This window comes from Siphateles boraxobius, unplaced genomic scaffold, assembly GCF_051911475.1.
Source record: "Siphateles boraxobius isolate OS27281-9 unplaced genomic scaffold, OSU_SipBor_1 55, whole genome shotgun sequence".
NCBI classification, from domain to species: domain Eukaryota; kingdom Metazoa; phylum Chordata; class Actinopteri; order Cypriniformes; family Leuciscidae; genus Siphateles; species Siphateles boraxobius.
This window is the reverse complement of record NW_027509181.1, coordinates 7,803,799-7,821,212: the sequence shown is the minus strand read 5'-3', so window position 1 is coordinate 7,821,212 and position 17,414 is coordinate 7,803,799. Positions and strand designations below refer to the sequence as shown.

General features: G+C 34.9%; 1 protein-coding gene and 1 long non-coding RNA gene across 2 annotated transcripts; both read right to left on the bottom strand.

Annotated features, from left to right (window-relative positions):
• Positions 1-3,169: 3,169 nt before the first annotated feature.
• Positions 3,170-5,587, bottom strand: LOC143714577 (uncharacterized). Its single transcript, XR_013195548.1, has 3 exons — positions 5,455-5,587; positions 4,194-4,293; positions 3,170-3,565 (listed from the first exon to the last, which is right to left on the bottom strand). It is a non-coding gene; the product is annotated as an uncharacterized LOC143714577 (long non-coding RNA).
• Positions 5,588-11,180: 5,593 nt separating this feature from the next.
• Positions 11,181-12,455, bottom strand: LOC143714527 (galanin receptor 2a). The gene has a single exon (XM_077205760.1). It carries the CDS (start codon positions 12,453-12,455, stop codon positions 11,181-11,183), a length of 1,275 nt encoding a protein of 424 aa, XP_077061875.1.
• Positions 12,456-17,414: the final 4,959 nt, after the last annotated feature.

Here is a 17,414-nt window from a genome sequence, read left to right as displayed (position 1 = left end):
TAAATATCAGTTAATTATATACAAAAAATAGCCAGATAAAGAGGCAATCTATTACAGTTACAGATACAGTAACATTAAAAAAAATCACTATGATGAAGTAATATTTTTTACAAACCAAGAAATGAGACTTAACTTTGTTATGTGAAAATATATTTGTTTCTTCCTAAACATAACAAATAGGCAGAAACTTATGCACAACATTTTACATTCTCAACTATAGTTTTATATCCTTGCGATTATTGTTCACTTTTATTAAATGAAACTAAATGAAAGGAAACTTAAAATAGTTAATGATTATAAATGTCAGCAAGAAAATGTTTCTATAAAATACATTCACGGGTATATTACATTTACATTAACCAGGCAGTGATATAATGATACCATAGATGCAATTATGGTGGATATTTACTATAGTAACCACTGTAATAAAAGGTTTAATGAAGCTAAATGCAAGACATTAAGTCCATCTAAATGTAAAGGTAACAAACTCACAGAATAATGTCCAGTTGTCAAGTGTCTCATTTCTGTAATACTCTTTCAGCACCAAACAGAACTCCATAACTATTTATTATTTTCAAAAGGTTTTCCTGAACACTCTCACTATCTTCAATTGTTCGGACAATCACCGGCTATATACACTTGCAGAAATATACATTTGACTATTGCACCATGAAGTCGCTGCATGACTAGAACTAATGGATGTCAGTGAATATGTCCTTTACCAAAACTCCTGATGAGCACTGAAGCTTATTTGATAAAGGCATTAGGCAGACCTCAAGTACACATCCTACGCATGCCCAAACAACACCGCACAAAGACAGTATCTTCATAATTGAAGATGATCCATGTTGATCATTCTAGTACATCTACTGTATTTAGTATGAAAGCATAGATATTACTGATGTCAGGCATATAAGAAGCAATCAGAGGGGGTGAAATAGAAACGTTGGCACTGTTTGTTTGTTGTTTTGCTAAATAGTGCATTATCCTTGTGTAATAGTAAAGTGTAAATATATAAATTGATTTTTGTTTACTGCCAACACTGGAAATTGGATAATGACAAGTTGTTGCATGTTCATCCATTATATTTGTTGGTGTTCATGCAAAAAAAGTAAATACATATTAATTATTATTATTGTTATATATTACAGCATTTCTTTAAAATATTTCCATATCAGATGGTCTCACAATACCCATCAAAACCTAATACAAGCATGATGTTAGAATAGAAAAGGGGGGAAAAGATAAAATAGTCTGGTATTTAAATGTGACTAAACAAAGTTTGTTGTCCATGATGAGGAGAATAGATGTGTGTAGATTGCACTGGCCTTCCACCCTCAGGGGCCCAGCAACGACCAAGCAACGACCCAGCAACGGCCCAGCAACGGCCCCCGGAAGAGCAAACAAATACACATTTCAAATGGGTGTAACTTAAAGTCTGTTAGTGTATCAAAGAAAATCGGCAGGACAAATGCTTATGCTATGTTTACTAAATAATGTTGGGCACAGTTTTCAGACATATATGGAAAGCTGGCATGAAGGTTTTTTAAAAGTGCTCACAGTAAAATATCACATTTCAGTCTGTCATAAAGGCAGTTTATGTCATAAAGGTTTGCACAATGAACATTTAGATATCCAGTTGTCCATTAAATATATCATTTATTTAAAATGTATTGTTTAATTGCTAAACGTTTTAAACTACATTACCCACATATCTCTGTCATTCTATCAATGCAACAGGAATCGTAGTGCTGTAGTTCATTGAGATGTGCGGAAATGCTAAGGGTTAGGGTTGGAATCTCGTTAAAGGAGTAACTTCTCACAACATAGAGACATTTTATAGTTAACTTATTGTATAACTAACGTGATAATAACACCAAAACATACTTTGTAACATGAAGCACCGTTTTATATGGGTTAAAAGATAATCCAATCACACCAAGTGCTGCGATGCAGTCACAGCCAATGACAACCCAGCTGAACAGATGCGTCACACTTACTTGCCCATTTATGGTAAATGATGACAGATCTCTTCTGGTTCCGGCTGCAGGGATAGATTTAATATTTGGCCTGTTAAATATGTATTCCTTCTAATTAAATAATAAAACTCACATTTAAAAACAAAAGACTCCCGTGTGTGCTTACCATCCAAAAACGAGTTCACACGATCAATGACACAAATTAGTTTTTTTTATTATTTGACTCATGCATAAATGCATTTGAAAGAGAAACTTTTTTTCAAAGCAATGGCCTACAGCAGGAGTAGTTTTGCAGTATTTTAATTAAAGATAATTACATGTACTAAAGTGTTTCTAACATTTACAGTGTATATATAGTATATCAAAAGTATAAACTAAATCACTTCTTTATGCCATTCTCCACCATCTGAACTCTTGGAATTCAAATAAATGTAACAAAAGCATAATGAATACACACAATTTAGATTGTAAATACGGAATTCCAATATTTAATGTCAAACTGTTTAAAGACAAATGTAGTGCCAAAACTACTGCACAACTGTATAAATATCAGTTAATTATATACAAAAAATAGCCAGATAAAGAGGCAATCTATTACAGTTACAGATACAGTAACATTAAAAAAAATCACTATGATGAAGTAATATTTTTTACAAACCAAGAAATGAGACTTAACTTTGTTATGTGAAAATATATTTGTTTCTTCCTAAACATAACAAATAGGCAGAAACTTATGCACAACATTTTACATTCTCAACTATAGTTTTATATCCTTGCGATTATTGTTCACTTTTATTAAATGAAACTAAATGAAAGGAAACTTAAAATAGTTAATGATTATAAATGTCAGCAAGAAAATGTTTCTATAAAATACATTCACGGGTATATTACATTTACATTAACCAGGCAGTGATATAATGATACCATAGATGCAATTATGGTGGATATTTACTATAGTAACCACTGTAATAAAAGGTTTAATGAAGCTAAATGCAAGACATTAAGTCCATCTAAATGTAAAGGTAACAAACTCACAGAATAATGTCCAGTTGTCAAGTGTCTCATTTCTGTAATACTCTTTCAGCACCAAACAGAACTCCATAACTATTTATTATTTTCAAAAGGTTTTCCTGAACACTCTCACTATCTTCAATTGTTCGGACAATCACCGGCTATATACACTTGCAGAAATATACATTTGACTATTGCACCATGAAGTCGCTGCATGACTAGAACTAATGGATGTCAGTGAATATGTCCTTTACCAAAACTCCTGATGAGCACTGAAGCTTATTTGATAAAGGCATTAGGCAGACCTCAAGTACACATCCTACGCATGCCCAAACAACACCGCACAAAGACAGTAATGAAGTGGACACCACCAGGAGGATCAGGAGACAGCGAAGACCAAGGAAGACATGGAGACAGATGTTTCACGAACACCTGAAGAATGTCAGTGTCCCATGGGAAGATGTGGAGAACTAGTACACGGATCGAATACGTTGGAGGACACTTGTTGCCCAATGTGCTCAGCACAGGACTTGATGATGATGTTGTGAGTTTATCCATAACCGTGGGATATTTTTCTGTAAAGAGATTGGATAATAAAATGTTAAATGCATTTATGTAATAAGTTTACTGATATTTGGGCATGATTAAAAGTATGTCATTAATAGCAAGCAAAAATAACACGATTTACATGCAAATGGGACAGTTATCAGCAGTGTAACTGATCTGATCATGACAAAATAATCGAGTATCTGATGTCGTGTGACAAGTCATATTAACTTTTCCACTCTTGCAAACAGACAGAGGAAGGTCATGAGGTGTGTAGAGACATCATGTATCATTGGAACATCAACAGACAGGGTCCAATTTGTAATAATTTTAAATAATACAATGCAATTAATATAAACTTTCTGACAGTGTGTGGGGAATCTGCAACTGATTTGCAAATATCGCGATAAATGTGTACAGGAATTGAGGCAGTAGCCAATGACAGCACTAGGAGTAAAAGCTGCAGGATTATGTACGAGTATACAAATATGTATGTGCATCGAATTTGAATTTGAGAACTTGTTAAATCTTGTGAATTATTAAGACTTAGAGACTATGTTTGTACTGATTGGGCTATGGGTTTGTAAGAAAAGGTTTAAGAAACAACAAATGATTGATAAAATGTTTAATTACAGGTTAAAACCAACACATACATACCATTGTGAATATTTGCCTTTGTAGCTTTTCGTCTCCCGTTTACTTCTCCTCAAACAATAATGAGCTGACTGAGTCCGAAAGGCCCTTTTGGTCTTTTCAGCTGAAAAAAGAGAAAATAAAATGTATTTTCATTATGTATAATATATAGGATTATTTAAAGGAAAAATTACAGATTTACCTTACAATTTTTGGATTTTAAATTATTAGGCATTAAAAGCATGGTAAGTGTTGTAGTTACTATGCATTTACAACAAATATTACTATAAAACTACCAATACTGAGGTAAAAGCATGGTAAATTTTGTGGTTACTATGCATTTACAACAAATATTACTATAAAACTACCAATACTGAGGTAAAAGCATGGTAAATTTTGTGGTTACTGTGCATTTACAACAAATGATACATTAAAACGGCAAATACTGTGGTAAAAGCATGGTAAGTGTTGTGGTTACTATGCATTTACAACAAATATTACTTTAAAACTACCAATACTGAGGTAAAAGCATGTTAAGTCTTGTGGTTACTGTGCATTTACAACAAATATTACTATAAAACTACAAATACTGTGGTAAAAGCATGGTAAGTTTTGTGGTTATTGTGCATTTACAACAAATATTACTATAAAACTACAAATACTGTGGTAAAAGCATGATAAGTTTTGTGGTAACTGTGCATTTACAACAAATATTACTATAAAACTACCAATACTGAGGTAAAAGCATGGTAAGTGTTGTGGTTACTGTGCATTTACAACAAATATTACTTTAAAACTACAAATACTGTGGTAAAAGCATGGTAAGTGTTGTGGTTACTATGCATTTACAACAAATATTACTTTAAAACTACAAATACTGAGGTAAAAGCATGGTAAGTTTTGTGGTTACTGTGCATTTACAACAAATGACACATTAAAAATGCAAATACTGTGGTAAAAGCATGGTAAGTGTTGTGCTTACTGCGCTTCTACTACAAATACCACTTTGGAACTAATATCTACTTTGAACCTGATATGAATATATTATATTTCATAACTGATTGAAGGTCTAGGCCTAAGTTATAGCACGTCACGTGACAGACAGTGTTTAATCACGTTAGTTTAGTAATGTGTTTTGAATTAGAAACCAATGTAACGCAAAGCCTCCGTGGAGATGACAGATATAATGCAGTGACTGAACATGAGAGAGCTAATCTGATTAATCGACAAACAGAAAACACATTATAGAAAACATTATTTGGTCAGCGTATTTACGACTACTTACCAACATCTGGCACACGTGACCTGATGCCAAACATCGCGATGTGTTCGGAATGAGACTTCTTCGACGCTATTTCCTACTGATACAATTCGCGTCTGTTATTGCCGCCACAGGTTTCCCATTGAAAGCAATGGAGTTCCTAATGAGTCACAGAGTGACGCCGAGGGGCGCCTTCGGCGTCTGCTATGTGACGCCTCGGGCGCTTGACCATGCTTCAGTTTTTGACGCCTTGGGAGTGAGAATGGGTTGTGATTGGTTACAAGGTAGTTTGTGACGTCAGAAACACCAGTGATCTGAGACTGTCTTTGGTTCACCGAATTTTTGAAGAGAAAATACTCAGCAATAACTCAGACTGGATTTGCACATGGTTTGTCTTAAAGCATATTAAAAAACATCACATAGACATATAAACAACATTAAAAGCTTGAATTTCTTCACAGGGGGTCTTTAACTATTAATCATGTGTTTTTGCTTTTTACATTTGGCTGATTTTTAGCTAATGAGAATCCCAGGAAATTTCATTGATATTTGAAGATGCAAGACTTGTTTAAGGTCATTAAATCAACAATTCATAATTCAGAAATTGTTAAATATGTGAAAGGATAGTACATTTAAAGTTTATTTAGAGTAAAAAAGACGCTTGTTGTTGGGCTGCTAAAGAGCTGCTTATTTCTCTTCACAAAAATTGTTTTTGTCAGACAAATTTCAATAAATAAAATACATTTGATTGATTATTGACCTCAGGTTTCTTTTGATGTTTCCTTTAGTGTTGTTAAACCCTAATTAAGGATTTCTTAAATTGGGGCTCATGAAGGAACTGCAGGGCGTTCATGAGTGGAAGAAAGGTAAAAATCAATTTTGTAAAATTAAAATAAATAAATGGGGCTTCACAAAAATTGCAATTTAGCTTAGTTGTATGTATGGACTGCGACACTATAAAAAAAGGTTTGTGTCCACTTTAAAGTCCAGCTACAAAGTGAAAATAATAAAATTACTAATAACAGATTAATATATTTTATCTATATACTTGTATCCCATGTTACTTTCAACCAACATCAGAGAACCTTGAATATGTCGTTAAAGTAATTCAAATATTAACTTAAAATTTTAGGGATAGTAACTTGACATAGTTCGGTTGACAAAAAAGTTTGGGAATCCCTGCCCTATCTACATATTAATAACTATAAAAGTTGGCCTTCAGCTGGTTGCTATTATTCTTAAATGACAGAAGAAATAATAAGGGTCAGTAGTTTCAAAGGATCTTTGAAAAGAACCCATTAGGTGGACTGACACATTAAATTAAACTCAGCAGCCGGTTTTACGAGATACAGGGTAGGAAGCCCATTTCTTGTTTTACAGATGGATAGCTTTAGATGTCAAGATGAGAGAGAGAGTGTGTGACTGCAGCAAAAGTCTGATGAGGAGGCAAACTATAATTTATTGAGTGTGCTCACAGGTGTCTCTTCCATCCTCAGAACGTGCCAGTAATGAACAACCGCACTGAATAACAAAAAGACTCAGGATAATGCAGGACAGTTCAGATCATTTAAAGAGTGTAAAGTGCAGCCTCAAAACCATACTTGAGAAGAACAGATACCTTACAGCGAAAATGACTCATGCCAATACGACTTCAGTAAAAGTCTTAGAATATCAGAATTTAACAGTACTTAAAGGCCCACTGATGTGCCTTGGAACGGGCAGCATTATTCAATATATTGAGGTCATTTCCACTGAAACAGGAAGACTGAACAGGACATATCGAACAGCTCCTCCGCTTTTTCAAAATTGCCAGTAGCGTTTCGTTTATATCACAGCTCAGCCAGAGCCGTTGAGCTCAATAAAGTGCACAGTACACTCCTAATCTATAACCGTTTCTCCTCCTAATATATCATCATATTGCTTTAAATATATGCAGAAGTCAAATGGGTCCGATACATTTTGTGGTCTGCTATCATCTCACTGGGCCGGAGCAGACTTCATTCACCCCAATGGAAAGCATATTTACACTGTCTGAATCGTTCCCTACCCCCTATATAGTGCACTATGTGGCATTCACCATTTAGAAAACAGTAAATGTGTGAACAAGTGACCAATTTTAGCTTCAGCGTTTAATGTAGGGGGCGGGACGCTTTAGATTCTAAAGAGCATTTGATTGGACAGAAAATCTAATGAGAAGCTGAAGTGCAGAGTGATCCATATTGGCGCAAGTGAGAGACTGTAAGTTTTGAATGTTTATATCTTCTAAATGAGAATTTTGTCATTGTTTTGGAGCACACTAACAGCAAGCTAAAACATTTATACTAAAAGCCAAAAAAATCAATTTTTGATTTCATGGGGACTTTAAGTGGCCTATTTTACTAGTCCTGAATAGGCTCAAAGATGCACTAGTCCTGAACACCGAGACATGCCAGTGAAAAAAGAAACAGTTGATTTGTGAGGAGAGCAGTCACATGTTTATTTTCGAAAATCAAAAAGGTCGAAACAACAGCCTTTTAAAGGTCAACAAACACTCAAGTCTCGGTTAAGTTCGAGAGCTAACCAAAAAGGGCAAAGCTGACCAATATCCACCAAAAACGTCTCTTCAAGAGTCTTCAAACGAATAATTAAATATTAAATAAATAATTTAAATAAATAATTAAATATATGTTAAGTAGAATGAAATAGTCAAAGCCTACTTGCACTGGACGTGCTGGTTTCGGCTGCAGCCATGTCCTCATCTCAGATATGTGAAACACCTGATTCACAACTACCTAATGCACTTGCATTCACATAAAGTAGACTTGTTGACAAGTTTGGGTGAGTTTGGACAAAAACGTACAAGATATAGTACCTGCCTTCAATGCCCTGTAGATGACGATATCGCTTCTTTCTTAGCAGAAATAAACTGCTGCAGAAAAAGTTAGGTGTCATGCAAAATGATATGACCAATTGCATTAGCCTACTCATCACAAATGTATTGGAGTAAAGAGTACAGTTATTCAAAAATGTAGTCAGTAAACGTGTCTAATATTTGTTATACTCAAACTACAAAGTAGCCAAAAAGATACTCCATTTACTCCAATACTTATTTTTATTCAAATGTGACTGCTTGCAATAATCGATAGTCTATAACTGTAGGTTTTGAAGGAAGCGATTAATTAACCTAAACACAATCCACATTTTTACAGTAACTGTGCCTGAATTGAAAAGGTCAATTTGCTACTTTACATATACATTACTTTGAGGATCGATTGTCTTCGGAGCTTTGTTATATGTTATAGTTCATGAGGTGTGAATTATTAAGCTGCAGAAACCGACGTTCCTTTTGCTTTGAAACAGGGCTGAATTGTTAACAGCACAAGCTCTTTGAGGTTATTAACAGAGGCACTACATCCATTATTGCACGCATTTATTTTGAATGACTGATGGGAGCCCATTTGTGCTAGACATTCAGTTTAAATAAATGTAATCATAGGACACTCTTGAGATCTTTTAGAGCAAAATAGAGGTCTTCATCCCTCTATTTCCACCGTCTATAAACAGTGAAAAATGTAAATAATGATAATGAATCAGGGCTATTCAGCACTCCTGTAAGAGAAAAAAAAGCTGTAATATATTTGCAAGAACAGATCTTATTTTTTTACTTGCTGATATGCTTCAAACAAGACGATTTGAATTGCTTTATCAAGCATGAAACAACACATTATTCAAATGCAATGTTTTTACATTTAAACAGAATTTTTCTATTTTACAAGGTAGAGATATCAAGAGAGACTATTATATTTCTCCTATTGTTGATGTATGTGTATTTTAAGCTTAAAAGACCCAATATTATACTGGCAACACCATCATTTTACTGTTTAATTGAAAATTAAATGCTAAGTCTTGTCTCGAAAACAATAAAATGAGTTGAATGCAGAGCATTACAAGGCTTATTGAGGTATTTAAAACAGCATCAGCACCTAAAGTGATGCTTATCTCACATTTACAACAATCAGCACTCATATATTCTGATCTATTGATGTATCTTGCCTGGATTCATTTAAGCAAATTATGCAGTCGGTTTTCAGTTAATGATGCAAAGCTGCGTTAATTATTATTTCTGAATACAGCCAGCATGCTTGCACAGAAGATCACATCTTCATGCACAGAAAATCCATTGGGCTTAAGGATAATCTTAAAATGCCATTTGTCCTGATTAATGCAAAATCAGTTAAATTGCACAGAAAATTAAAGAGATCTGTTTGTCAAAATTACTGGGTTATTATTCACTGTCTGTGCTCCATCTTAGTGGCAACAGATGATCATCTACACAGTACTATGGAAGAGGGTAATTACCTTTCCATTACTCATCAACAGATTAATTTTTTTCCCTCAAAGTTTAGCTTATGTAATGGCAAACACTGAAACAACATCATTATGGTTCATTTTAGATTTCTAATAAAGGTTCCAAAAGGGGGTTTTCATAGCAATACCATAGAAGAATCATTTTTGGTTCCCCAAATAACCTTTCAGTGAGTAGTTCCTATAAAAATAATAATTTTTTAATTCGATTTTAGAATATTTTAAAGAACATTTTTAACTACAACCCAGCTAACAAAAATATATGTTTTTAAAAAATGTTCTAAGAAAGTTTTCCTGTGGTTCCCATTACATTATGAAAACATTCTATATGTTGTCTGGACGTTTTCTAAATGTTTGAAAAAAATATTACAAATGTTAAGGAAACATTACATTTTATCATTCTGCAAACATTATGGGAATGTAACTGTTGAAAAAACGTAATGTTTTTGTGCTAACGTTTTGTGAGCATTATGAAACACCAGATAACTTTTAACGAACGTTACATTAATGTTCCTGAAAAAAGAGCCAAAGTTCTGAGAATGTTCTGTGGGGGAAAACGCATGGTGAACTGAAATGACGTCATGGATCTACGATATATGCCAGTAAAGAACCTTTATTTTTAAGAGTGTTGAACTGTTCTGCCTACCAAATATATGAGCTATAAAGCTAATTTTTTGTATCTTCAGAAAGACTGTAAATGTGGCGCAGTGATCAAAATGTATAACAGTGGGAATGTGATTTTTAGATTTCTGGTGGGGAGGGGCTGGAATAACAGACAACCACACGTCAGGGCTAAAGCCCCTCAGCGGTACCATTAATCCGGGCTTGAGCCACACATTCTGGGTTTGCAATTTTCCACTCATATTGACTATTTTCAAACAAATCTGGGTTTCGTTTATTTAACAGAAAATATTTACAAAAGAAAACGACAAAATAGCCAAGATAGATATAGCCTATAGTTCACAGTAACACTTTATAATAATTTTGATCAATAACTGGTATTACTCCTTTTTTAGTTCGACTTTTAACTCAAATTGTAATGCTGAAAATAATTTAAATAATGCAAATAATAAATAGCATGTTCATAGGTATCAGACTTTTGTTCGCTATTCAAACAGTTAAACAACTTAAAAAAAAAATATATATATATATAGGCCTATATATATATATATATATATATATATATATATATATATATATATATATATATATATATATATATATATATATATATATATATATATATACCTATTGAAATGTAGGGCTACATTAAGTAGCCTACTCTATTACGCATCCCATGATGTTTGTTAATTACGTATCAATGAAAGTTATTATAAAGCATCGCCCTTTTCATATTTCCGTGATTGTTTCAAGTCTGTCTCTATTACATTCTCCTTCTCCCCCAGTTAAATACTCTCACAAACAGTCGTTGCAGACACGCTTTTACTTCTGGTCAGTCTGAAAACAGTATAGCTCCTTGTTTCTGAAGAAAATCTCCCAGATGAGCCAGAGTTGCGCTGCTGGATTTTAGAGGCAGAATTTCTTATTGAAGACCTATCGGTCAAACTCATGACAGATGAAATCTTCTCTCTGTAGCTCTCTCGGAACCTTTTGGCCGATCTGTACAAGTTTCCGATGAAGCAGTAGCAAAGAGGGTTGAGGGATGAGTTGGTTAGACCCAGCCATTGCGCAAAGGGTCTGCTCTGGAGAATCCAATGATGTTCAACGTTGCTCAGCTCGTCGTTTCGATCAGGAGAGCTGGGAATGTTGGAGTCGATCCAGATGTCCACGGCATAAAGTGGCAGCCAGGAGAACGTGAACAGCAACACGAGCGCAAAGACCATTTTGGCGATCCTCTTGCGCGTTTTCAGGCGCGATCTTGAAGAGGTTTGCGCGAGCTGGTTGGGATCTGATATTGATGATGTGCCCCCTCTACTCAATTTCCAACCGGTCAAAAAGCAAATGACCAGGTTAAAGACCACCGGGAATCCATACAAAGCGCAGAAGAGCAAAAAGTTGTAACCCTGGCGCAGTTTGATTTTAGACCAGCTCTCCACGCACACAGTCACTGTATGCAGCCCGTCTAGTAGGGAAAGCGTCTTAGTCGTGTTCATGAAAAACAACGGCAAACATAGTGCAGAAGATACGATCCACACCACAGCTATCATGCATATCATTCTGCTGGTCGTAAAGAAAGATCTGGCGTGCAGGGGACTGTGGACGCTGTAGTATCTGTTCAAACTGATCGCTGCCAGACTCAGAACACTGGCAGAGACTGATACCGCTTGAACGAACGGCACAGCTCGACACAGAAACTCTCCAAACACCCAGGCGTTGTACACCTGAAGTCCTAAATTAACCGGCATGCAGACGCACACCACCATCATGTCGCACACTGCCAGGTTGACCAGGAGTCTCCTGGTGGCTGACACTCCAGACAAGCGATTCCTCCGGCGCGTCAGGACCCACAGAGCCATTATATTCCCCACCAGCCCGGTCACGAATGACAGCACATACATCACCATTAAAACTATAGTGTCTGGTTCATGTCCCGCAAACAGAAAGTCGATGGAAAACGGCGCCAAATCATGGGTAGTCCAGTTTTTCTGGAGATGCCCCCAAAGAGAAAAGTTGTTAGGGAACAAGCGTCCGAATGTGCTGTAAATGCTCGAGGAGTTCATGTTTCCTCTGTGTGCCATTTCATCTGACCATCCGATTATTGAGGATCTCCATAACGCCCCCACCCCCTCAGGAATATGATAAAAGAGCGATGATTCACCAAACGAAATATCTATCTATCTATCTATCTATCTATCTATCTATCTATCTATCTATCTATCTATCTATCTATCTATCTATCTATCTATCTATCTATTAGAGAAGTGCAACTTAACTCGTTAACTTAACTGGGTCTGTCAGCAGTGTCACGTCTGTCTATCTGAACACATGGAGATATGAAATAAAATGTTTTTTATAATTCTAAATATGCCCAAAATATTATTTGTAGATAAGAGTTATTATATAGCAAGTATAAGTAGCATTGTATATACAGACAATAAAACGTAAAAGCCCTTATTTAGCAAATAAATAATAAATGGAATATTTTTAGTGTGTGATTCTGGTTCGCACCTTTAAAGGCAAATAGCCGCATACAGGAAGAATTATGGGAACACACACAAAAAAATCTCTCTCGCTTTCTCTTTCTCACATCTGACAGTTACTAACCAAGAGATGTATGATAAACAAGATCATGAAGATGTATTTTCAGTCATGAACACATATTCCAGACATCATCTACCAATCCTGACTAAAATGTTTTCAGATTCACACACAAGCAGTTCTATTTATATTTAGGCCTACTTAATGCTTTGTCAGTAAACAGATTATATCAAATTACAGAATTGGTATATTAAACATATCATCAAATCAGTTCAATCAAATGCTTGTCACTTTTTACAGTGATTTTGCAGGTACGATATATTTACAGCACATTTATAATGTTAAAACATTCTAAAATTATTAGTTCCGTCTATAATATCTGATTGCATTAGTCATGTTCGATGCTGTTGCTATATACAGCCACATGTAGAGGCTAATGAGCTATTTCACTTGGCAGAAGAATCGTTCATTATGAATTAATGTAATTATCTTTTCAACATTTGTGTCTTATCTTATTGCTGTTGCCACCATTTATAAAAGCAATAAGCCAGCCGAGGCCACCTTATTTTCTTAAATAAATTTGTTTCTATTGTGTTTTTATGCCTATTATTACATTTTATATATATGATACTTTGAATGGGTGATAAAATAAAAAATGAACATTTGCCGTAATTGCCTTTGATATTTATGAACAAAAAAAGCCTTATTTCTTCACACCTCAAAACTAACACATTGTGTTCCAATCTACCAGGCAGCAGTGACTTACATAACAGGCCTGCTGTCAAAGTGTTTTTATTCACTTATTCACATCAATGACATGTCAGCTTCAGCCTACAGCATGACTAATTTGAGAACTAATAATGATTTGTTCATTATATCAGACACTAAAAGACCATTTCTTGAGTGAGGTAGGAAGGCACATGATGTGATTTGAGCGTCACTCTCTTGCAAACAGATTCATCTTACAATTTCCATCACATCTGACAGAACAAATTGATTTCGCCCACATATTTATTACTTTCCCTACATCATAAAGCAATTCCCGATCTAAATGCACTGCAGTGGCGTAGTTTGTCCTCCACTCAATAAGCTCATTGCATTTAATGGTGACCAGAGCCGGACAGTAACGGAGTACATTTACTTGAGTACAGTACTTAAGTACAATTTTGAGGGATCTGTACTTTACTCGAGTATCATTTTTGGGGAGTACTCATGACTTTACTCAAGTACATTTGAGAGGCAAATATTGTACTCTTTACTCCGCTACATTTCTATCTATAACCGTGAGTACCCGTTACTTCTAAAAAAAAAAAGGAAAAAAGAAAAATCTCGGAAACCCCTTAATTTGTTGTTTCCCTCTCAAACATGATTGGATTGTGGAGGCGCCACTGATTGGGACAGCCTATCAGCAATCACCTTCAGCTTTCCGCCCAAGTCAACTCCATGGTCAGATTTAGATAAGAGACGAAACAATGGATGAAGACGCAGCAGGTCCATCCCGGGAATGTGCCAACCCGTGGCCCCACCTCGCCAGACTATTTCAATTTTCTGAATTTTCTGAAATTTCTTAAATGTTGAATAAAGCAACATGGTAAAAAGATGAAAACGACTTGATTTTACTTTCAATTCCTTTTACATTCTCCAAGGTATTAACATTCACATTTTTCATAACTCCATGTAGGACGTTTCTGTACATAAATGTAAGCACCGTGGCAGTAGTGATGCAATATTTAGAAAATGTACTCTTGATACTCAAGTACTTTTAAAAACAAGTACTTCAGTACTATACTTAAGTAGACATCTGACTGTAGTACTTTTACTTGTACTTGAGTAAAATTTAGCAAGGGGTATCTGTACTTTTACTCAAGTAATAAAGTGTACTCTGTCCGCCTCTGATGGTGACAGAGATGATCTTTTGCTATCTGCTAAAGTGTCATCCTTTACAAATAGTGTTTTTATCAATCCTTTCCACTGCCTAAATGACATGTTAAATGTAACTTGTTTCATATTCAAAAATTTCATATTTAACTGATATATTGCATTTTCCTGTCATTTATCCATTTTTGTTATGAAAAGCAGCATTTACTACATGCAACATGAGGGAATAACATCAAATCTTATGACATTTTGTAAAGAAGCAGGTCTAGGCTCAAGAATTAAATGTACAGTTTTTCTCAATCACTTTGGCATTGAGATATCAGACCCAAGAGAGAGAGAGATGGATGATTAAAACCTCAAAGCTTGTATTGAACAGTGCCCAAAACAGGGTATAAACCACAAACAATGTGCAGTGCAAGTATAATTCCAGTCTTTGTTTACATGAGTTGAGAAAGGATGTTACTTCGATTGGTCAGTAAACAATATACAGTTAAAAATAATTAACTGGTTTGAGTAAAGCCAACTCAAATTAAACAAATTAGTTCAATCAAATTAACTTTTTTTAATATTTAGAACTTTCTTTTTCTTTTGCGTTCACAAAAATGACACATTTTAAGTAACCTGAATTGTTTTGAGCTTCATGAATTTGTTTCTTTTAATTTAGACAAACTGAAATTTAACTGAAACTGGGTTGGGATTTCTATTTCCCAGTATGCTTTGCCATGACACTCAAAAGGGAGAGTAAATGTAAATGCTAAAATTAAGTGTTATATAATGTTTTTGGTGCAAGATTAATGTTAAGGGGATATTCAGTAGTGTTTAATGATTTGCTATGTTTAAAAAAGTTTCTGTTTTTTTGTTTTTGTAGGGTTAAAATCAAGGTGACGAGTGGAGCACGAGCTCAGTTTGAGAACAGATATATGTTAAAAGCATTGTGTTACCAATTAGCAAGGTAGCATTTATTGAATAAGCAAGTTAAAGCTAGCCAAGTTTCTACAACTAAAAATATTTAAATTTAGATTGCATGCTCATTTTAAGTTAAATGTACGAATTAGTTTACTCAAATATTTCAAGTTAAGAGCAATTAAAATATATGAGTGCAAAATAAAAATCTGCAAGTTATGCTTACTTAAACTAAATTTCTTAACTTAAAAAAATTGATGTAACTGATTATCTAAATATTTTTGAGTTTTGCCAAATTATTCAGGTTTATCGTGTATCCAAATACACACATCTTTTGGTTGCCATTAGATTGATAATGCGTTTGTCTTACAGGATAGCGGGAACTCTAGAGGGATGCTGAAGATGGAGAAAAAACAAGGGAACAAGGAATAGAGGAACTTGGAGAAATCACAGAAGATTAACATCTCGGGTGAGTACTGAGTAGACCATAGGAGTAGACAGGTAAGTAATCCATAGTCCAAGTCACAGACCAGACCAATGACTGAAGCTGAGGTCTGTGCTGACTGTGATGCAGGTGCAGAACATGGATGCAAAACTGTCCCTCAACAAATAAGAAAAATTTTGTCATGCATCTTTATGCTACACAATGTCAAGAACCTAATCATATGTCAAGCAGAGTCATTCATTTAATCCAATACTCTTGAGCAGCACAATCATCAGCAGTCAAAAGGGTCATGTGAAATTGAAATGCATCAATTTGTTTAATAAGTCTTGAGTGCTCAGGTTTCATCTCTGCAGATGGTCTCATTTCCCAGGCTAGTGACCTCGAACTATAAACTAACAACAGCACTTCAGTTCTTTCACCATCCACTGACAGTTTCGAGATTATTTGTGGCTTGGGAATGGCACCGTCTCTATTTTTTATTCACAGCCTGCTTCTTTCACACATTATTCTTCAAAGGATCCATTTGAAAGTGCCAAAAGACATTTGGATTAGATTGGTGAGATGACACTTTTTTCACAAGGTAATGCCTTTAGTGGTGAGTCAATTATTGTGTTTATCATCCTGGCAAGCTGTGCTCAAGTACTGGGCTAGACATTATAGAGAATCATTGACATGAGTAATCTTCTGGCCTGAAACATCTGCATTCTTTTAACACCGGAGTGCAAAATGAGAACAAATTAATAAATTAAATAAAAGAAACAATAACAATAATTAATTTGTCATTCCAAAAAAAACCTTAACACAATTTATTCGTTTTTTTTTAAATGCCTATTCTGACAGAAGAATTCTGTTACAAATCAGAAATTTTTGCCCATGAATACAGTTTTTCTCAGTCGCTTTCATTTGCAGGTGAGTTTACATCAATGAACATATCAGTGCCATCAGAATGATAAGTCCTTGTGTCATTGTTCAAAATGTTTAACCACATTGTCGCTGTCAGTGTTTTCAGATGTATGGTATGGCTATGATTTTGATGATTGAAAAGCACAAGACTGCACTTTTTCTGCATGGCATATATAAATTTTAACAGTACAAATTGACACATTACTGTATAGGATACTAATTGCAAAAGACTGTACAGGATTCACAGTTGCGCTTCTGCTGTTGGTCTTTCAACAAATTACAGTACAATGTTATTGCGATATACAGTAAAAGAAAAAGACAAGACTATAGATACACGGCATGTATGTATATG

What these genes read in the sequence shown, in the direction of transcription:
- LOC143714527 (XM_077205760.1), bottom strand. Translation starts at nt 12,455, where the DNA reads ATGAACTCCTCGAGCATTTACAGCACATTCGGACGCTTGTTCCCTAAC.